General features: G+C 40.5%; 1 protein-coding gene and 1 long non-coding RNA gene across 8 annotated transcripts in view; one reads left to right on the top strand and one right to left on the bottom strand.

The window, feature by feature from the left end:
• The window catches only part of pidd1 (p53-induced death domain protein 1), a 66,815-nt gene that overhangs the window by 10,587 nt on the left and 34,184 nt on the right, over window positions 1-22,044 (top strand). For 6 of the 7 annotated variants that reach the window (XM_059975518.1, XM_059975521.1, XM_059975522.1 and 3 more), the window contains 8 exons: window positions 8,624-8,678; window positions 8,765-8,966; window positions 10,369-10,479; window positions 14,147-14,329; window positions 14,496-14,643; window positions 15,919-16,054; window positions 19,721-19,840; window positions 21,394-21,544. In XM_059975518.1, coding sequence (XP_059831501.1) covers window positions 8,624-8,678; window positions 8,765-8,966; window positions 10,369-10,479; window positions 14,147-14,329; window positions 14,496-14,643; window positions 15,919-16,054; window positions 19,721-19,840; window positions 21,394-21,544 — 1,106 coding nt within the window. The remainder of the gene's footprint in view (window positions 1-8,623; window positions 8,679-8,764; window positions 8,967-10,368; window positions 10,480-14,146; window positions 14,330-14,495; window positions 14,644-15,918; window positions 16,055-19,720; window positions 19,841-21,393; window positions 21,545-22,044) is intronic. The other variant, XM_059975524.1, reaches the window with a different exon arrangement.
• LOC132397153 (uncharacterized) lies at window positions 296-16,497 on the bottom strand. The gene is made up of 3 exons (XR_009513279.1): window positions 16,020-16,497; window positions 12,029-12,124; window positions 296-768 (listed from the first exon to the last, which is right to left on the bottom strand). It is a non-coding gene; the product is annotated as an uncharacterized LOC132397153 (long non-coding RNA).

Genomic DNA, 22,044 nt, shown 5'->3' on the forward strand with positions numbered 1-22,044 from the left:
CCAAATAAGTAGTAGGCCATTGATCTGCAAGTCCTATTATTGATCCGATAATTAGTAGTGTCTGGTATTTTAAGGTTCAAAGTTCAAACTTAATATCAGAGAAATGTATACAATATACATCCTGAAATGCTTTTTCTTCGCAAACATCCACGAAAACAGAGAAGTGTCTCAAAGAGTGAAGGACAGTTAAACGTGAGAACCCGAAGTTCCCTCCCCGGCTTCCCCCTCCTGCACATAAGCGGCGGCGAGCAACAATCCCCCCTCCCCCCACTGGCAAAACAAAAGCGCACAGACTACCGAGCACAAGCGTGTGCTATGTGATAACAAAAACAGAGACCAAAGTTACCCCGAGGGCTTCGCATTTCATCCAAAATTTGACAACCCACAGGTTCTCTCTCTCCCTGGCAAGGGAGAGGGAGGTGTCCCCCATTTTTACAGCGAGCGGGAGACATAACAAAAACCAGCTGGTTTACGATGTTAAAAGTCTGTTTGTCGCTTTTATCAAGCTCTGTGTCTGAAGGTTGCAAAGACCTTGGGTCTTCGGGCCCACAGTGAAAGATTTTCCAGCCTTCCCGGTGACACATGAGTCTCCTCCCGTGACGTCAACCCTCGATCCGCCCGTTTCCAGAGCCCTGAGATCTTAGGCTTCCGAACACAATCAAGACTCTCAGGCCAAACCCTTGGCATGTCGAATAGCAGCCAGTCATGGAACCCCGAGAACTGGTCCCATTCCCGCAAAGAACCGAAGCCTGCATGTAACTCCAGGGTCTTCAAAAGATCCCGGAAAGGGAAAAATAGAGATATTAAAGGTAGAAATAGAGCTGCTTCTGAAGATGCAAGCAAAGGAGTCGTCGTAAGGTGCCATCATCCCTCCTAAGCTTTTCATTTTCATCTCAATAGGGAATTCTAAAGCTAACATCTATCGTTAATGCCTCAAGCAAGCAGCTAGAATTAGATTTGCAAGTGAAACGTACAAACGTTAGTACAGTAGCCCCTATCCACTTCACCACCTTTTAAGAATACAATTTTATCATCAGATCTTAATCCAGGACTGTTAATGACCCCTTGTTTATCACGTATCAATCTTTCTCTGCCTTAAAAATTTTTTCATTAATTCTAATTCCACTGCCCTTTGAAGAAGAGCTCCAAAAACTCATGACTCTCAGAGAAATAAATCATAATATCGCTCTTAAATTTGGAATCCCTTTTAGAACGCCCTAGTTCTAGATTATCCCACTAGAAGAAACATACCCTTCATGCTTTCAAAATTCTTCAAGGTCTAATATGATTCAGTAAAGTTCCCCTGGATTTTCTAATCTTCAACAAATGTGAGCTGAACCTACCCAGTTATTGCTCATAAGACAGTCTGACCATTCTAGATATCAGTTTGGCAAACTTTCTCTGAACTGCTTGCAATGCATTTCTGATATAAGGAAACAGTATTGTATTACAGAAGTGGTTTCACTGTTGTGCTATAAAAAGTATTCACCCCTTTTGGAAGTTTTCATGTTTTATTGTTTTACACCATTGAGTCACAGTGGATTAAATTTGGCATTTTTTAACACTAATCAACAGAAAAGTCTCTTTGTGTCAAAGTGAAAACAAATTTCTACAAATTGATCTAAATTTATTGCAGTTGTTAAACACAGAATAATTGAAAGCATAATTACTTACCCCCTTCAAGTAGGTATTTAGTAGATGCACTTCTGTCGGCAGTTACAGCCCTGAGTCTGTGTAGATGGGTTTCTATCAGCTTTGCATATCTGGACTGCAATATTTCCCCATTCTTCTTTACAAAACTGCTTATGCTCTGTCAGATTGCATAGAGATCGTGAGTGAACAGCCCTTTTCAAGGCCAGCCACAAATTCTCAATTGGATTTAGGTCTGGACTCTGATTTGGCCACTCCAGGATGTTAACTTTGTTGTTTTTAACCATTCCTGCGTAGCTTTGGCTTTATGCTTGGGGTCATTGTCTTGCTGGAAAACAAATCTTCTCCCAAGTTGCAGTTCTCTTGCAGACCGCATCAGTTTTCCTCCAGGGTTTCCGTGTATCTTGCTGCATTCATTTTACCCTGTACCTTCACAAGCCTTCCAGGGCCTGCTGCAGTGAAGCATCCCACATAACGTAATGCAACCGTCACCGTACGTCACAGTAGGGATGGTGTGTTTTTGATGAGGTACAGTGTTTGGTTTGTGCCAAACAGTATTTAGTTTGATGGCTAAAAGCTCAATTTTAGTTTCATCATGCCGTAGAACCTTCTTCCAGCTGACCTCAGAGTCTCCCACATTTCTTCTGGCAAACTAGCCGAGATTTCATGTGAGCTTTTTTCAACAGTGACTTTCTCTTTGCCACTCTTCCACAAAACTGTGACAGGTGAAGCACTCGGGCAATAGTTGTATGCACAGTCTCTCCCACCTCAGCACTGAAGCTGGTAATTTCACCAGAGATGTCATAGTGGTGGCCTTCTCCACTCGTCCCTTCCTACACGGTCACTCAGTTTTTGAGTATTGCCTCTATGCAGATTTACAGCTGTGCCATATTCTTTCCATTTCTTGATGATTGACTTAACTGTTCTCCAAGGGATATTCAATGATTTGGAAATTTCCTAGTATCCATCTCCTGACTGGTGCTTTTCAAAAACCTTCTCATGGAGTTGCTTGGAGTGTTCTTTTGTCTTCATGGTGTAGTTTTTGCCAGGATACTGACTCGCCCGCAGTTGGACTTTCCAGATACAGGTGTATTTTTACTACAATCAATTGAAACACCTTGACTGCACACGACAATCTCAATTTAATTAATTATGTGACTTCTAAAACCAATTGGCAGCACCAGTGATGATTTGGTGTGTCATATTATAGGGGCTGAATACTTATGCAATCAATTAGTTTGTGTTTTGTATCTGTTATTAATTTAGATCACCTTGTAGAGATCTGTTTTCAATTTGACAAGAAAGGATTTTTTTCTGTTGATCAGTGCCAAAAAAAGCCAAATTAAATCCACTGTGATTCAATATTGTAAAACAATAAAGCATGAAAACTTCCGGGGGGGGGGGGGAATACTTTTTGTAGGCATGGTATCTGAAGCATACTTTCATATTTAATTCCCATTACAATAAAATGAGTATTCAACTTGAGCAGGGTGCTGGAAGCCAACCCATCCTGTCCTTGCTTTCAGCAGAATCGAAGAGATTTGTTGCATTTATCTATTCAGGGAACAGCTAACGTTAATGCATAAAGCATTGATCCTGGGGTCTTGTGTTCAGACTGGTTTAATTCCACACTGGGGATTTTTCTCCAACCAAGTCAATGAGGTACCCCCTGCTACTCCAAATATTGTTGCAGTTGTCTCCTTGTTAGTTACAGCCCGGTATGCCACTGGTGTAGGTCCTCCATCTCTGTCATCGGCCATCTTTGGCAGCTTTGGGCCTGTACTCATGGAATTTAGAAGAATGTGAGAGATCTCATTGAAACCTATCAAATGTTGAAAGCACTAGATAGGGTGGATGTGGAGAGGTTGTTTCCTATGATAGGGTATCCAGAACTAAAGGGCGCAGCCTCAGAATTAAGTGCGACCTTTTAGAACAGAGGTAAGGAGGAATTTTTTTAGCCAGAGAGCAGTGAATCTCTGGAATGCTCTGCCACAGACTGCGGTGAAGGCCAACTCTGTTGGTATATTTAAGGTGGAAGTTGATAGTTTCCTGATCAGTCAGGGCATCAAAGGATATGGTGAGAACACAGGTGAGTGGGGTTGAGTTGGACCTGGGATCAGCCATGATGGAATGGTGGAGTAGACCCGATGGCCTAAATATACTCTACTGTGCCCCATATATGGTTCATATTTAATGTACACATTGTGTCAATCTATTTGAGATCTTAAATTTTGCACCAGTTCTTGGCAGGGAGACCTTTTTGATTAAGACTAGCACAGTAATTCCATAGGAAAAATGAGCAACCAGCCATTTGTGGAAAAAGTTTAAAAACATAGAAAACCTACAGCACAATACAGGCCCTTTGGCCCACAATGCTGTCGAACATGTCCTTACCTTAGAAGTTACCATAGTTCTCTATTTTTCTAAGCTCCATGTATCTATCTAAAAGTCTCTTAAAAGACCCTATCATATCCGCCTCCACCACTGTTGCCGGCAGCCCATTCCACGCACTCACCACTCTCTCCATAAAAAGACTTACCCCAGACATCCCCTCTGTACCTACTTCCAAGTACAAACGTACTTTAAAACTTTGCCCTCTCATATTAGCCATTTCAGCCCTGGGAAAAAGCCTCTGACTATCCACATAATCAATGCCTCTCATCATCTTATACACCTCTATCAGGTCACATCTCATCCTCCATCGCTCTAAGAAGAAAAGGCCAAGTTCACTGAACCTATTCTCATAAGGCATGCTCTCCAATCTAGACAACATCCTTGTAAATCTCCTCTGCACCCTTTCTATAGTTTTCACATCTTTCCTTTAGTGAGGTGACCAGAACTGAGCACAGTACTCCAAGTGGGGTCTGGCCAGGGTCCTATATAGCTGCAACATTACCTCTCGGCTCTTGAACTCAATCCCACGATTGATGAAGGCCAATGCACTGTATGCCTTCTTAACCACAGAGTCAACCTGCACAGCAGCTTTGAGTATCCTATGGACTCGGACCCAAAGATCCCTCTGATCCTTTATACTGCCAAGAGTCTTAACATTAGTACTATATTCTACCATCATATTTGACCTACCAAAATGAACCACCTCACTCTTATCTGGGTTGAACTCCATCTCCCACTTCTCAGCCCAGTTTTGCATCCTATCAATGTCCCACTGTAACCTCTGTCAGCCCTCCACACTAACCACAACACCCCCAACCTTTGTGTCATGAAATTTACTAACCCATCACTCCACTTCCTCATCCAGGTCATTTATAAAAATCACAAAGGGAAGGGGCCCCAGAACAGATCCCTGAAGCACATCACTGGTCACCGACCTCCATATGGAATATGACCCGTCTACAACCACTCTTTGCCTTCTGTGGGCATGCCAATTTTGCATCCACAAAGCAAGGTCCCCTTGGATCCCATGCCTCCTCACTTTCTCAATAAGCCTTGCAGGGGATACCTTATCAAATGCCTTGCTGAAATCCATATACACTACATCTACTGCTCTAACATCATCAATGTGTTTAGTCACATCCTCAAAAAATTCAATCAGGCTAGTAAGGCACGGCCTGCCTTTTACAAAGCCATGCTGATTATTCCTAATCATATTATGTCTGTCCAAACATTCATTAATCCTACCTCTCAGGATCTTCTCCATCAACTTACCAACCATTGAAGTAAGACTCGCTGGTCTATAATTTCCTTGGTTATCTCTACTCCCTTTCTTGAATAATGGAACAACATCCACAACCCTCCGATCCTACAGAACCTCCCCTGTCTCCATTGATGATTCAAAGGTCATTGCCAGAGGCTCAGCAATCTCCTCCCTCACCTCCCGCAGTAGCCTGGGGTATATTTTGACCGTTCTCGGTAACTTATCCAACTTGATGCTTTCCAAAAGCTCCAACACATATTCTTTCTTAGGCTACATCCACACTAGACTGGATAATTTTGAAAACGCCGGTTTTGCATAAAAACGATAGACATCCACACCAAGCGTTTTTGAAAATACCTCCGTCCACATTAAAGCGGGTATTTGGGCGAATCACCTCCTAATGGGCATGTGCAGGACACATCTACAGTAAACAAACAACATGTTTACTGTTGAATCTCGCTGTGAAAGTGCGGGTTTGTGCAGTTACAGACTAGACATACTTAAAAGGAAATTGCCAAACGATGGACAGCTGTTGGCTCTCGCGCAGGAGGACTTAAAACTAAAAAAAAATACTGGAGCTTATGGAGGCAACCGACAGGGAGTTCACGGACTATATGACCCGGCTGACAACGAACATTGAAAAACTGACTAACTCTGTTGCATTAATAAAGCTCCTTGTTACATGTGTAAAACATGTCTGCATCAATATTATCTTGTATTTCCATAATGTTACATTAGGCTGTCATACATCTATTGTCAGAGAAGTACTTGCATAAATAGGTAAACCACCTTCATACGAGCAAGGACAAAAAAACAGGGCAAAGTGAATATACTTATTTATTCAGTAAGTTATGGGTGAAAGTATTTGGTGAGTACATTTCTAACTCTTCTGGCTTCAGTTTCGTTACCATCTGTTCTGAACTTGTTAGGTTACATTCAAGAAAACAATGAAATGCCACGCTGTTGCCACAATCTGTTCCAGCACGTCATGACAGCGTTTCTAGAAATCTCTGGTTACCGTATCTACACTACTCTGCCCAATCGGCGATTTCAAATTTACACACTCTAGACGGCGTTTTAGAAAAGCTCCGTTTTTGGGGAGGAAAACGCCGTTTCAGTGTGGACGGAGGGTCAAATCGAAGAGAAAAAGCTTCGGTTATGGATTTATCCGGTCTAGTGTGGATGTAGCCTCAGTCTGCAGTTTCTTCTCAGCTAATACCATAACCAGAGATCTTTGTCACATTTTACACAAATTACATATTTGTGTACAGTTATTACATATTAACACCTCAATTCTTTAACAGTTAACCAAATTTCTCATCGCACCTTATGATTGCAGGCTTAGAATTATTCACAGATAAAATATTGAAAAATGTGTTTGATTCTGTACTACCCTAAAGGAGGACTGATGCTAAAGTAGCTTTGATATGACTTGCTCTTTATTTTATTCTTGTGCAAAGGCAGTTTGTTTGTGAGATGTTGGAAAATGCAGTTCAAAGGGTGCTCAAGACACTAAATTATTATGAGTGCTCCGTAGAATTATTCAAATAAATTGTTAGTGTAAATGGAGTGATATCAGCGTCCTCTCCCAGAGTTGACATTCCCAGCAGTGAAGCCCTAATTACAGTCAATCAATGGGAATATTGTTCAGATATCTCACACTTTATTCTCAAAATGTGCATTGTACTCCAAGCTCTGTCATAGGAAAAAATTATTATCAGGTGAAAGTATTTCAAGGATGTTCTCAAAGCCTCCTTGAAACAAATTAACATCTTCAACATGTTGGAATCTCTGGTCTGTGGCTACTCAAAATGGAGAACAACACACACAAAATGCTGGTGGAACACAGCAGGCCAGGCAGCATCTATAGGGAGAAGCGCTGACGACGTTTCGGGCCGAGACCCTTCGTCAGGACTAACCGAAAGGAAAGATAGTAAGAGATTTGAAAGTAGTTGGGGGAGGGGGAAATGCGAAATGATACAAGAAGACCGGAGGGGGTGGGATGAAGTTAGGAGCTGAAAAGGTGATTCTCCAATCATTTCGCACTTCCCCCTCCCCCCACTACTGTCAAATATTTTACTATCTTTCTTTTCAGTTAGTCCTGACGAAGGGTCTTGGCCTGAAACGTCCACAGTGCTTCTCCTTATAGATGCTGCCTGGCCTGCTGTGTTCCACCAGCATTTTGTGTGTGTTGTTTGAATTTCCAGCATCTGCAGATTTCCTCGTGTTTGCTGAAAATGGAGAAGGAGCCTTCAGGATGGCACTGAGAACCCAGTGTTCCTTTGGAGTATTATGCTCAATAATGCACTGTGTAATGATTTGATTTATATGAACTACATGCAAGACAAGCTTTCACTGAACCTTAGTACATGTGACAATAATAAAGCAATTCCCATTCCAAACAGAGCAACCCCCCCATACTCCCGTCCATTTCCCCAGTCAAGTCCCCCCTGGCCTCTCTGTGGCAGAGTCTGACATTTCCAGGTTGACCTTTGAACTCAGAGAAGTGGAGCGGAAGCAAGTCATACTTGACTCTATGGGATTCCTGAAGAAGTTCTCAGCGCTCTGCTTTGTTTGTTTTATGGTACTGAATTAAATGTGCCACGAGAGGGCAATACATTCTGCTTTTCTCTTTCCAGCTACTCTTGAGGGTTGCAGAGTGAATGAGGAATTGTGGTTTCTTCACAGTTCTCCAAAACGTACTGCAATACTTGTGTGGGTCCGAGGGAGTCACACCAGTGCAATGAAGAAATGATTAAAGAATACTACAGCTAGGAAAATTCCCAAAAGAAATTATAGTTATAATTCCAAGGCAACAGGACACAGTATTCCATCTTCCATAAATGATTTAGGTTTGCTTTTCTCTGTGGGCAATGGCACAGGAGCTTAACTTTTAAAAATGTTGGACATTTGCTTAGTACAACTGGGGTAACAAGAAAAAATCAATTTTAGTATTTACCTCACTAAAGTGTTAAAAATTCGATTTTTGTGTTTGTGTGTTAATTTACTACTTCCATCAGTTGATGTTTTCCCTCCATTAGCCAGCATGAAGCTGAGTACCATAACAGGTGAAGTTGTAATTTTTAGGGTCAAGTGGTTCACATATTTCTCCGCAAGCCCTTCATCATTTTGTTTCATTTGTGTAATGGGACAGTTCTAGTACTGAAGTGGGAAATTATTTTCCGGGACTGTTCTTATGCAGCGTCCATTATTTGCTGGCAGTTTTTGAAGAGGTCTTGAAATCATTCAGTGATAATTAATATGAATAAGTTGGTAATATTTCATTTAATATTCCATTTGTTTTCTCATTTTACACAGACCAGGACAAACCAAAAGAAATCGCTATCCGATACCTTCCATCTAATGCAGAGAGGTACTGTTCAGTTATTGGCTGATTAAATTAGCCATTTCATTTAGATGCACTGTGGAAGCTAAATGTACTATTCTGATATGTTCCAGCTTCACTGTTACTGCTGAGGGTTGCAATGTTGCTTTGCCCTGTGGGATTGAAATCAATTTCCCACCTGATGCTGTTTCTTTGGTGACCGTGATCTCTTGCAATGTCATAGCCCCGGACCCTCAGCAGGTGAAACTCGAGCATCATGACTTCTTACTGAGCCCTGTTCTGGAGCTACTTCCTCATGGTATACAATTTAAAAAGGTACAAACTCTTCATCTAAATACGTATGTTGGAATTTTTCCTGGAATTGCTTGTAGTAGGGTGGTCAGTGCTTTTTAATATGCATGAATTATTCTGAAGTGAATCATTTTGAAACTACTAGGTCTAATTTGTATTAGCACAGTAGGTTCCAGTTAATTAGGCCATCGGTTAATCGAGGCAGCCACTTATTTAGGACAACTCTTAAAAACAAAAACTACTCGAGAAAATAGTTGGGATTCCCTTGGTTTATTTGGGACACTATGCTGTTTAATTAGGGCAGGAGGCAGTTGCCAAATAGTTTCCAACGAGCATCAGTCACATGTACTTATGTGGCCATTAGACACTACATCGTACTTAGAGTAAACTGTTTTACTTGCGTGTGTTCCTGTTCAAAAAGTGATTTTTGTCACTGATATTTGGCAAGAAATAAGTAGTAAGGCAATTTGGAATTGTTTTGCTTACTGTGGTTCTAAGCATTCAGGATTGGAGATTCCAGAAATGGCTAGGAGTGAAAATGAAAGAAAGTTCCCTACTTCAACTAGTTAAGAATTACGAAGAATTTAAAGGTATCGATAATCTTCTTGAATGTTTCAATAAACATGAAGATTTGGAAGATGCAATTGTCTAAAGCATTGAATGACACCAGTTCATTATCTGCACTAGGAGTCTACATTGATTTTGTTCATTTACAGTAAATCAAAGTAACATGGTAACATACAGCAGATGAATTCCTCCCATCTATAACATTAGGAACTAGTATGCAGTTTTATGGTACTGTAGAGATATAGGTAGTGCTCCAATATTTTCTGTATTTCATTTAAATACACAAATTTTACTCAATTAAACAGTTTGGCTTTTTTATAGTTTTTTAACAATTCCATGAACCTTCTGCTAATTAGGACAGCTGCATAATTGGGCCAAAATGTACTGGTCCCAAAGTGCCCCAATTAACTGGAATCTACTGTATAGCCTCAGATAATTGTTGTAGTGAGGGATGTTAGTAGATAGCAAAATGTTTGTAAATTTGTTTTAGAGGTTTAGCAATGGTGAATTGCATACAGCTAGGCACTACAGATTGAGAGAGGAATTTCCCTTTTTTCCTAATCAGATATTATGAACCGAATGTCTGATTTGTGTCGAGTCTGTAATGTGGGAGCAGTTGGTTGACTTTTGGGTTTTAATGGTAAACTGTAATCCAGACCACATCAATTGTACATACACATAACTTTATAAGGCAAGTTATTGTTCAGTGCCTGATGTAAGGCATAGAAGAATTATAACGTTAATGCACACAAATAAGATTAGTATGGATGAGCAAAAGGTTGACGTGGATTTGTTGGGTACAAGGGCCCATTTCTTTGTCATAGGACTCTATTACTGTGACAAATTTCCCTTTGTACAGGAAGTGGTTATTTGGATGCCATATATTTCTTCTCGTTCTGGCCACAAAAGAGAAGTTGTGATGCGAACATTCAATGGAAGCTGGAATAATTTGGAGACCAAGGTTTCTAAGGTACCGGGTAATTAGTCATGCTCATAATTATAAAAGTGTATTTAACGTTGGAAGATCTTTCGATTGATCAATTCTTCAAATAGTAAATGTTAGAGGTGTACTTTTTAGTATTACTCACTTTATATGTTGCTGTTAATTATGTGTATAACATCTTTGTTAGACTTGGGAGCAAATCAAATTATGCCAGCCAAGGCATTTGTGTTGAAAAATTTTGGTTAAAATAGAAATGTGGAGGTGATTGGCTTATCTTTCATTTATTTTCATCAACGGGTATGACCAGCATTTCTTGGCCATTTCTAATACCGCATGAGGAGGACTGGTGGCGCGCCTTTTTGAACTAATGCAAAACTTTTAGTGGAACAAGTGCCACAGAGCTCGAGGGGAGGGAGTTCCTGGAATGTTTATAACATCAGAGGAAGGATGATTTAATCCAAAATCATGACGGTGTGTAATTAAGAGGGGAACTTGAAGCTGGTGGTTTTTCTATGCACCTACTGCCTTTATCTGTCCCGGTGATAGAGATTGTGGGTTTGGGAGGTGCTTTTGGAGTAGCCTGGGCAAGTAACTTTACCTCGTTTTGTAGGTGGTGCACCCTGCAGCGGCTGTGTGCCAGTGTTAAAGAATATTTCAGATGGTGGATGGGTGCCAATCAAGTAGGCTGCTGTGTCCTGATGTGCAAGCTTCTCGAGAGTTGTTAGCACTGTGCTCGTCTGCTGTGGCCATGTTGTGAAAGTACACCCTCCACAAGGGGGCAGCATTGTCCCCAAGCCACTCTTGATATGAAGTTGCTGTCTGAAACAGCGAATGAACCGTTCTTTCCTCCACCAGGAGTCGTGGAGCAGGTCAGAGTTTGTCCAAGAGCCGATTGATTGATTGACCAACTCCCCTGTAAAATCACAAGCCTTGCAGATGTCTTTGCTTGAGTTGCTTCGTAACTTCTGCATTAGTGTAAGCTGACAAGGTAGAAGTGCTGTGAATCCCCTCTCCTCGGTTAACACAACGCTACTAAGATGTATTAGTGTGTACGCTTAAGATTGGGGTGAGATTTTGTGCATGTTTTGTGGAGAGCCTGGTGTGTCCATGTTCTGTGCATGAAATCCTTTCTCATTGTGCAGGTCAAGTGCATGGCTTATAGACAGCAGACAGAAGCTGAGTCAACAAAATAGCAAAAAAGTGTGGTGGCCCTGTCCTGTTTTGGCTAGGTTTTACTGTTACATACATGCATGACGAAATTAGTGCTGTAGGTTTTATAAATACTATATGATCATTGGAGCTTTAATGGGAAATAACCTTTAAAGGACAAAAGCTATCACGCAACATGAGAATTGCTTAAGAATTACTGTACATCACATACTAGTGTTCTAGGTTTAAGGCATTAAATATGTTATTAAACTATATATTACCTCTTACCAGTTTAAATATTGATTTACTCCACTAGGTTTTTAAGACTAATTAGCATTAATGAACAAACACACACTGCTGGAAGAACTCACGTCAAGCTCTGTGCTGTATACATCAAAAAGTAAATTGAATGAATGTCTATACTCACAATCATGCAAAGGACCAAATGATCAGGAGTGTTGCTGCTGTTTAGCCAACATCTGCACCGCCCTCCAATGTCTTCTCACTGTTACTCTGTTTAATACTTGGAAAAAAAAGTCACCTTTTCAGCTTATTCTCATGAAGATGAAATAAAATGTAGGCTCTGAATTGCCTTTTACTCATATCTTACCTGACTAGACTACTCGTTAAAACAAGATCACAGAATTCGATATATATAATGGGCAGTATGGTCCTTTTCAGTCGTGCAGTGTTCAAATTTACATTTTGAAACCAGTTATGAAGTTGTTCAATATTCTTAAAACCTTTGCTAGTTACAAAATTTCAGATGCAGCAGCGTGAATACAGATGCATAAATTCCAGATGAGTGAATTTACTGTAGTAGAGTGGAGGGCCATCAAGTGCTTCCAGCATCATTATTGATAGAAAAATATAAAGGAATCATATAAAGTATATTATATTCTTTCCAATGGCTGATTATATTGATCAGACATACAGATGACATTAGATCAATTAGCTGAATACATTAATGATTTCCTTAATGAAGCAGGTCTCCTCCACGATTACAGTTGCAAGTGACTTGGACAGATCTCTTTTGCAAGTAGATTAATCGTCGTAATGTGTGGCATTTAATTTGAAAGAAGTTTGTGTGCTGCATGCTATTTTGGGTCCTTGTGGTATTAGCTTAATTCATGTTTTGCTCTACAGTATGTTTTACGAGCTCTGTCATCTGCACAGTACAATTGGCCGTCATTCTCAGGGACTGCACACATTCTTCCACTGTTTGAACATGATCTTACTTGAAGTTTGCTCTGGTTTATTCTGGTAATTGTACATTAGGGTTGTATAGTGTGTTGTTTGCGGACTCTACTGAGCTACTTACATTTGTCTCTATCATTTGGATGATGTCACAGAATTCTTTAATAGTAGTCATGGTGATGGAGTTCCTATGGTTACAACAGAGTTCCCTAGTGCCAGGAGAAAGCACATGAGGAATATTTTCCTACTGGATGTAGAATTAACTCTACTTTCCAACACAAGATTAAGATCCATTATCTTCCATTGTGCTCTGATGTTTTTTTTCAAAACCATTGGCAGCAGTACTTAGAGAAAACATCATCATTCCTGCCACTAGTAAAATCAAATTAAACATTTTCTTTTCCAATTTCCATAGCTAATTGCAACAGAGACAGCAGCAACACCAACGCATTTAAGTAGCATTTCATTTGCAACAGCGCAGCAGTTAAGGAGCAATGGAATTGGTATAAGTAGGGAGTGGATTATCAGTATAGATATGGTAGCCTGAAGGCACCCTTTTCTAAATGGTATGCCTCTGGGACTGAAGTAGGGAAGAAGTCTTTGTACAGCTACTATATTTAATTTTGAGGATTTTTTTTGTTGAATATATCGCAAAGGCCAGAATTTTTCAGTATAGAAACAGTTTATGGATTAAAATTTGTTAATTTGCATTGACCAGAACTGTACCAGGCCAAATTTGGAGTATCGTGTACAGTTCTGGTCACCGAATTATAGGAAAGATGTCAACAAAATAGAGAGAGTACAGAGGAGATATACTAGAATGTTACCTGGGTTTCAGCACCTAAGTTACAGGGAAAGGTTGAACAAGTTAGGTCTTTATTCTTTGGAGCGTAGAAGATTGAGGGGGGACTTGATAGAGGTATTTAAAATTATGAGGGGGACAGATAGAGTTGATGTGGATAGGCTTTTTCCATTGAGAGTAGGGGAGATTCAAACAAGAGGACATGAGTTGAGAGTTGGGGGGCAACCGTTTAAGGGTAACACGAGGGGGAATTTCTTTACTCAGAGAGTGGTAGCTGTATGGAACGAGCTTCCGTTAGAAGTGGCAGAGGCAGGTTCGGTATTGTCATTTAAAGTAAAATTGGATAGGTATATGGACAGGAAAGGAATGGAGGGTTATGGGCTGAGTGCAGGCCAGTGGGACTAGGTGAGAGTAAGCGTTCGGCATGGACTTGAAGGGCCAAGATGGCTTGTTTCCGTGCTGTAATTGTTATATGGTTAAAATTAGCATACTTCCAGCTACGATTTAACAATGTATTCTTTTTTAAAACTACCTTTTTCTATGCAGTCACGACGTATGGCCAGTTGCAGTGTGCTCCATTTCTCCTGGTTCATCGTTATTTCACGACTGAAGGAGAATAAGTGCGCTGTCCCAACTGAAGGAACCCGACTGTTCTCGTCTGTGGATCCTAATATCAAGGTGATCTTTCCACCCGGGGCAGTGAATGAGACTCGCACTGTGAAAATGCAGGTTTGTGCTATGTGTTTCATCTGGAGCACTAAGAATGTGACTGTGTCTGACTCAGCTCCATCCTCCAGTAAAGGGAATGGCTTCCTCTAAAATTGTACTTTTCCCCCAATTTGTTTTCTTTTTGTTTGCCTTGATGCTTCTAACATTGCCTTGAATTCAAACGTAGGTGTTCCCTGTTACTGTAGAGGAGTTACATGAGCTCACAGATGGTCAGCACTCTCTTGCAAGCCCTCTGCTCTGCTTGTCACAAAACTCAACGGATGACTTTCTGAAACCAGTTACGATTCAGCTTCCATTGCCCTCTGGGATCTCAGGTCAGTGTTCTGAAACGCTGGTGAATGTTAGTTGGTAGTTTCAAATCTTAGTGATGAAATTTTAAAGTGAATGCTGGAACGGAGACAGTTGGGATGTTTCTATCAAAACTTTGGTGGCAGAAATACACAATGAAAAGGCTGTTGATAAATTACTTAGCAATTTTCATTTATGAAGTCAAGGGATCCATAAAACCATGGCACAAAACCGAAGAATAAATCCACTTGAATAATTCTGGACACCTTGATTTAAGATGGAAATCAGTGCTTTGGAGAGAGTGCAAAGAGCATTCACCAGGACTGTTGTTAAATGGAGAAGCCATAGCTGCTCACTTTGGAGCAGAGGAATGCCAGATTTGTAAGATGTAGTCACACTCGTACTACTTTGTTAGAATCGTGCTATTTGCTCGGTTTGGATTGTATCCATTTTGAGTTGTCGTAACTTTAAGGATGATCAGTGTGTCAAAGATCTGTCGATTTATAGTATTTCTGATACCTGATTATGTTGCAGGTTCTGCGATTGCTGTTCCACTGAGGCATGACAAGTTTAACAATCTTGCCATTACTACATCAGACACCAAGTCATTTGGACATTAAATATGTATATTTCACTGAAGTTCACCATTAACATAACATTTCCAATTGCCTAATTATGGACTAATCAGTCTCCTGTTTTATGCATGCCTTCTTTGTCAAGTCGGAAAAAAATTTAGGCTTGGGTGCATAAAACATTTTCAGTATGGTCACTAGGATGGCTGCTGCAGTTATCAAAAATGTTACTCCCAGTACAGACAGTTCACCACTAAGTCAGAGTATTCGAGAACTATGCTATACATCTCACTGTTCTCTCCTAGCAGGACTGTTTGTAGACCCTGATAATTAAAATGAATGAGAGGTCATTTATGTTTGCTGGTCCTTCATTTAAGAAACATTTTCACAAGTACAGTGCTTTAGATGCTACCTAAAATGATACTTAGTATTTATTTCCTCATTTATTCTTCCAATTATGATTTCTTCTCTCTCTCCCCCCCCCCCCAACTCATCATCCTCTAGCTAAGAGGACGTGCCCACGGCTGAGAATAGAGTGTGAGGACTTTTGCACATCTGTCCTACCTGAGTAATAAGGAATTCAAAACTAGTGTCATTTTTAACTACATTTTTTGAATCCTTCACTGTTTATGTTCTGTAGCCTATTTAGAATCAGTAATGATAGTCACTTTTTAAAAGAAAAAGTATTAAAACTAATCTTGTAATTCTTCAACAAAATCATTGACCAAGGTTTTACTCTGGACCGTTCCAAAGTTCATTTACTTCACGGAGATCCGGAGGTTCAGGACTGGGTGGACATTACAAATCAGGTGGTGCTGGAATTCACTCACCTTTACGCCATTTTTGAAGTTCACCATTTTTCGTGGTAAGACGTGTAAAGAACGCCATTTGCAGTATCTGTTATTAACCATGCATCGCTTGGAAAGCCGGATAAAGTGTTCCCATAAATGAACCACGTAGAGCTGCAGAGCAGTGGAATACAGAAACAGGCCTCTTACCCTACTATACCCATACAATGCTTCTTGAGTTATTGCACTGGTAGTTGTACAAGTGTTTTTTGTTAGGGAGCTTGCAGTTTTGTCCCAGCAGTAATAGGGAAAGCCTTATATTTCTGAGTCTGGTTGGAATGTAACATGCAGGAATTGTAGATGGTGGAATTCCCAAAATGAGGTTTTGCTTGTCCTTCCAACACCCAGCTAAATCCATCAATAGAAACTGCTGGAGTGTAATGTGTTAAAATAGCCCTCTGGCTTCTGGAGGCTTTGAAACATGCAAGCGTAGAAATGTTGATAGAGGCTTTAGCTAAACATCCTGATGCATTTTCTGTGCATTTGCATTCAAAATGAGTAATTGCTGAGGAGCCTAGGCTGGAAGTAGTTTGGGCATAAAACCCATTCTTTTTACATGCAAGCATGGTAATTTGTTTAAACCAAGATTTCAGTTATGTAATTACATTAAAATACCATTGCTGCTCGAATTGTAATTGAGATGAATGACTGATTCTGAAATAACAGTTTAGTGCATAAACTAGATCTTGACTTAAATGAGGGACTTTAGCATTCTCTAGTGAAAACATTTCAAATAGCAACCTTGGGCGGGGCTGTAAAAATAAACCATTATTTCTTCCAGGAGGTTCAATGATCGTAAAACGGGTGCTTGACTTTTGGGATTTTCCTGCTTTTCACTGGAGAGATGATATTCTATATTTTCTTATATTTCTGTGGTTGCCTCATAATATTGTATTTCAAAAGTAATTAATTTTGTCCTAGAGTCAAAGAGCCTTACAGCATCAGAGGCATCTTTGGCCCAACTCTGCATGATCTTGTGTTATCACATTTCTGCTTAAATTGATTATTTACTTCTTATACTTCATGCCCTAACCTTCTGAATCTCCACTTCGTTCAGGAAAGTTTACAACCTTCCCTTTATTCTGCATCTTAATAATTGCAGTAGATGATCCTCTTCCTTTTGAAAAATGATTTATCCCATACACATTGTATCCTGAGCTCCTGTTTCAGGGTACACCCACTGTCATGGACTACCAGCATAAACACCAGCTAATGTTGTACACATATATTCATATGTACAACGTGCTACAAATGTTTTCATTTTCACAGGTACTGTCCATTCAAATGTTTTCTCATATAATATTCTTCTGCATTAAATTGATACATGTGGTATATTTACATCACATACATAAAATATGTTTTAATGTTATCATTTCAAATATATAAATCCACATTATTCCTGCTACTCCCTGTCATTCATGGGCCTCCAAAGAAGAAAAAGCTGAGTTTAGGAACTTCTAGACTTAAGTATTTAAATAAGATTGACACTTTAACCCAGCCCACTGGAAACCAGAATGGCAATGGAAAAAGAGAGGGGGGGAAGTCATAGAGTTGATGAAAAGTACAGATACTGACCATTCGGCCCACCTAGTCCATGCCAAGCTATTTAAACTCCCATCAACCTGCACTGGAAACGTAGCCCTCCATGGCCCCTACCATCCATGTACTATACCTATCCAAACTTCTCTTAAACTTTAAAACAGAGCTTGCATGCACCACTTGTGTTGGCAGCTCATTATTCATTCTCACAACCCTCTGAGTAAAGAAGTTTCACCTCATGTTCCCCTTAACTTTTTCACTTTTCACCCTTAACCCATGACCTCTAGTTGTGTTCCCAGCCAACCTCAGTGGAAAAAAGCCTGTTTGCATTTACCATATCTATACCCCTCATAATTTTGTATATCTCTATCAAATCTCCTTTCAATCTTCTATGTTCCAAGGACTAAAGTTCTAATCTTTCCTTATAACTCAGCTCCTCCAGACCTGGCAACGTTTTTGTATATTTTCTCTGCATTCTTTCAACCTTATTTACATCTTTCCTGTAGGTAGGTGACCAAAATTGCAGCAAATTAGGCCTCACCAATGTCTTGTACAACTTCAACATACATCCCATCTCCTGCATTCAAAAATTATGAAGGCCAATATACCAAAAACTTTTTTTATAACCCTGTCTACCTGTGACACCACTTTCAATGAGTTATGTTCCTGTATTCCCAGGTCCCTCTGTTCTACTGCATTCCTCGGTGCCCTACCATTCACTTGAAGACCAACCCATATGGAAGTGGGCCTATGGAAGTGCAGCACCTTGCACTTTTCTACATTAAGTTGTATCTGCCCTTTTTCAGACCATTTTTCCAGCTGGTCCAGGTTCTGCTGCAAGCCATGATGGTCTTCCTCGCTGTCCACTATACCTCCAATCTTGGTGTCATCTGCAAATTTGCTGATCCAGCTAAGCACATTATCATCCAGATCATTGAAATAAATGACGAACAACAATGGACCCCACTCCAGTAGGCACCAATGTCTACTACCTCATCTTGAATGCCAAGTGCTTGAACTTTCTTGACCAACCTCCCATGCAGGACCTCAACAAATGCCTTGCTGAAGACAACGTACACTGCCTTGCCTTCATCAACCTTCCTGGTAACTTCCTCGAAATACTCTATAAGATTGGTTGGGCACAACCTACCGTGCACAAAGCCATGCTGACTAACCCTAGTCAATCCTTGTCCATCCAAATACTATTATATCCGGTCCCTTAGAATACCTTCCGATAACTTTCGCACTACTGATGTCAGGCTCACCGGCCTATAATTTCCTGGTTTATTTTTAGAGCCTTTCTCAAACATTAGCTATCCTCCAGCACTCCGGCACCTCACCTGTCAGGATGATTTAAATATCTCTGCTAGGGATCTCAAAGGAAACTGAAATCACCCTTTCTGAGAAATTACTGGAAGTTAGAGAAATCAGTGCTCACACCAGCAGGTTAGAGTCTATGCAGAAGGAGTAGCTCACACCTGAGTTTGTCCTCGTTATGGCAGTAGAGGAGGCCATGCACAGATATGTCAGAATGGGAAGTCAAAGTGAAAGGGGTAGCAACTAAGAGATCCTGACTTTTACTGTGTACAGAGACAAATCAGTCGCCCCTCCCCCTTTTATTTCTTTTTCCATTCCCCATTCTGGTTACCTTCTTATTCCTTCTCCTCACCTGCCCGACGTCACCCCCTGGTTACCATCTTCCTTCCCTTTCTTCCATGGTCCACTGTTGTCCCCTATTAGATTCCTTCCACATCAGCCACCTCTTTCACCTTTCTCCTACCAGCTTCTTGCTTCATTTCCCCTCACCCACACACCCACCTTCCCTTCACCTGGACTCATCTATCACCAGCCAGTCTGTCCACCTGCTCCTCCCCTTACCTTGTTATTCTGGTTTCTGCCCCCTTCCTTTCCAGTTCTGATGGAGGTTCTTGGCCCAAAATGTCATCTGTCTGTTCCCCTCCAAGTGACCCTTCCACCATGCAATAATTATAGGGTCTAAATGATTGTTACTGGCACCTTATGCTTTTCTGCACAATGAGAATTTTCTACTGGGACGGCTTATAGAAGACTGGCTCGTACTTCTGCACAGCACCTCCAATGTGACCTTTCCAGGGCAGAAAATTCTCACGTGCATTTATTCGCAGGGTATCAATCCACAGCATGTCAGACATTGCACCATACCTGAAGACAACACTTGACTGGAGCAGCATAGTTGAAAATGTGGAAGATATTCTAAACTTATGGCATTTATGTACAAGTGGCAGGTAGGATGGTCCATCAAACTTCACGCACCCTCATGGTAGTTAGAGTATTGTGACAAATCTTTCCACCATTGAGAACATAAGTGTAGATAGGAGGCCGTCCAGTCATTTGAGCCTGTCAAAGTCACAACTAATCTTTTTCCAATAGTATCCCATGATTCATTAATGTTCAGAAAGCTATCTGTTTTGAATAATCTTAATGACTGAACATCTACAGCCCTTGGGGGAGAAAATTCAAATTAATTAATCTCTTCCTTCCCATCAGCCATCCATCCTCCACCCCCTGCAGCCCAAAACACTGTCATGGGAGGAGAAATCCACGGTTCAGGTGGCAGAAACCCCAGCCAATAAGTAAGATAATTCCTTGGGAAATTACTCTCTGGAACTGTCAGGCAAACAAGATCAGCCTAGCAGATCAGATCAAACAAAATTGCCATGTGGCTCTCCTCTGTCTAGATGAATAGTTTCCACTTAATACTTCACATTAAATATTCAGACACCCACTACCAGTATGTATCTTCCTTGTTCAAACTTTTAATAACAGGATGTTCAGCGTACTTGGCAATCTATTTTCAGCCTGCTTCGATGTTCAATAAATTTGTGGCTACATTTTCCCTCAGTGCTACATTCCTCTACTGTTCCGAGTCTCTATGTTCCCACAATGTCTAAAAATCCCTTGGATTTCTTCCTTGAATATCCTCAAAGATCAAAGTAAATTTATTGTCAATGCCATCATATACTACCTTAAGATTTGTTGCCTTGCAGGCATTTATACAGGGAAAAAAATACAATAGAATTTTCCAAGAAATATACATAGATAAAGATTGACAAAGATCAAGGTACAGAAAGAAGACAAACTGTGAATAAAAATACTACTGAGAACATGAATGAAAAGAGTTGCTGTAGATCATAGTTTAGAGTAGTGGTGAGTGAAGTTATCCACTATGGTTCAGGAGTCTAAAAGTTGTAGGGTAAAAACTGTTCCTGAACCTGCTGGTGTGGAACCCAAGGCTTCTTCAGTAGAGAATTCCAAAGAATCTCAACTTTTTGGGTGAATAAAAAATACCTTCTCATTTCTGGCCTGAATGGCTGACCCCTTATTTTGAGACTGTGGCTCCTGATTGTTGATTCCCCAACCAGGAAAAATATTATCCCTGTGTCTGTCTAGTTGACCCCCATAAGGAGTTTGTTCATTTCAAATGACATCAACTTATATTCTTCTAAGTTTATGAGAATACAGTCCATGGCCACTTGATCTCCTCTTGTATGACAAATCTGCAGTCCAATGAGCAGGAAGGAGTATATTCTATAGGGTGGGAGATTAAAATTACACAGATGCACAAATATGCAAATGAAAAAATATGTGGTCGTGGGCTTGGTGAAGTGAGCGTTTGGTTATTTTTGCCACTTGGGTTTGTAACAGTCTCCATTTCACACATCCTCTTTCCAAATATCTTCTCCCTTTTCTATCCCCTAAGCTATTGAAAGTTGCAAATGTGGCTCTGGAGATTCACACCAATATGATGAACTGGCTGTTTTCTGTTTGCATTAATCAGGTACTGGCTGTGGTACACAACTAAAACGTATGTTGGTGGAATCGCTAAAAATGTGTATGAACGCCTGAGAAGGTGGCAGGTCAGTTTTCTGGCACTGCAAAGAAAGAGGGATCCAGAGCAAGTTCTGCTCCAGTGCCTTCCCAAACACAAGGTAGTTCTTACTAAATGAGAAAAGGCTTGCATGTATCAGTTCCTTCATGTCCTTAAGATAGTTCCAAATAACTTGCAGTCTCTAGTATCACTAACTTAATGTGGAAAATGCACCACTTTAAGGTTCCACTGACATCAGTGTGAGAATGACTTGATAGAATGTTTTTAATGAAGTTGAACTTAGAATAAATTATTGTCACATGTATTAAGATACATGTCAGTCTCTCTCTTTCTGCCGATGCTGTCAGAGGATGGTGCCAGAGTAAAGTTTAATCAACATGGTTTGTAGATTGGACTCTGATTCACATTCTGTTTTCTGGTCTCTTTTTTTGTTACTACCTTTTGGGCGATTTTTGAATCGAGGCAGCCTGCAGATAATGAACACTGAGCTGAACTGAAATCTGCCTTTTGATTTTGTGTTTTATATTCCGTGCTTTAGGTAATTTTTTTTTTGCTGCCGTTTGCACGATTTGTTTTTTCTTGCTCGTGGGGGAGGGGGTT

This window comes from Hypanus sabinus, chromosome 7, assembly GCF_030144855.1.
Source record: "Hypanus sabinus isolate sHypSab1 chromosome 7, sHypSab1.hap1, whole genome shotgun sequence".
In the NCBI taxonomy this organism is placed as follows: domain Eukaryota; kingdom Metazoa; phylum Chordata; class Chondrichthyes; order Myliobatiformes; family Dasyatidae; genus Hypanus; species Hypanus sabinus.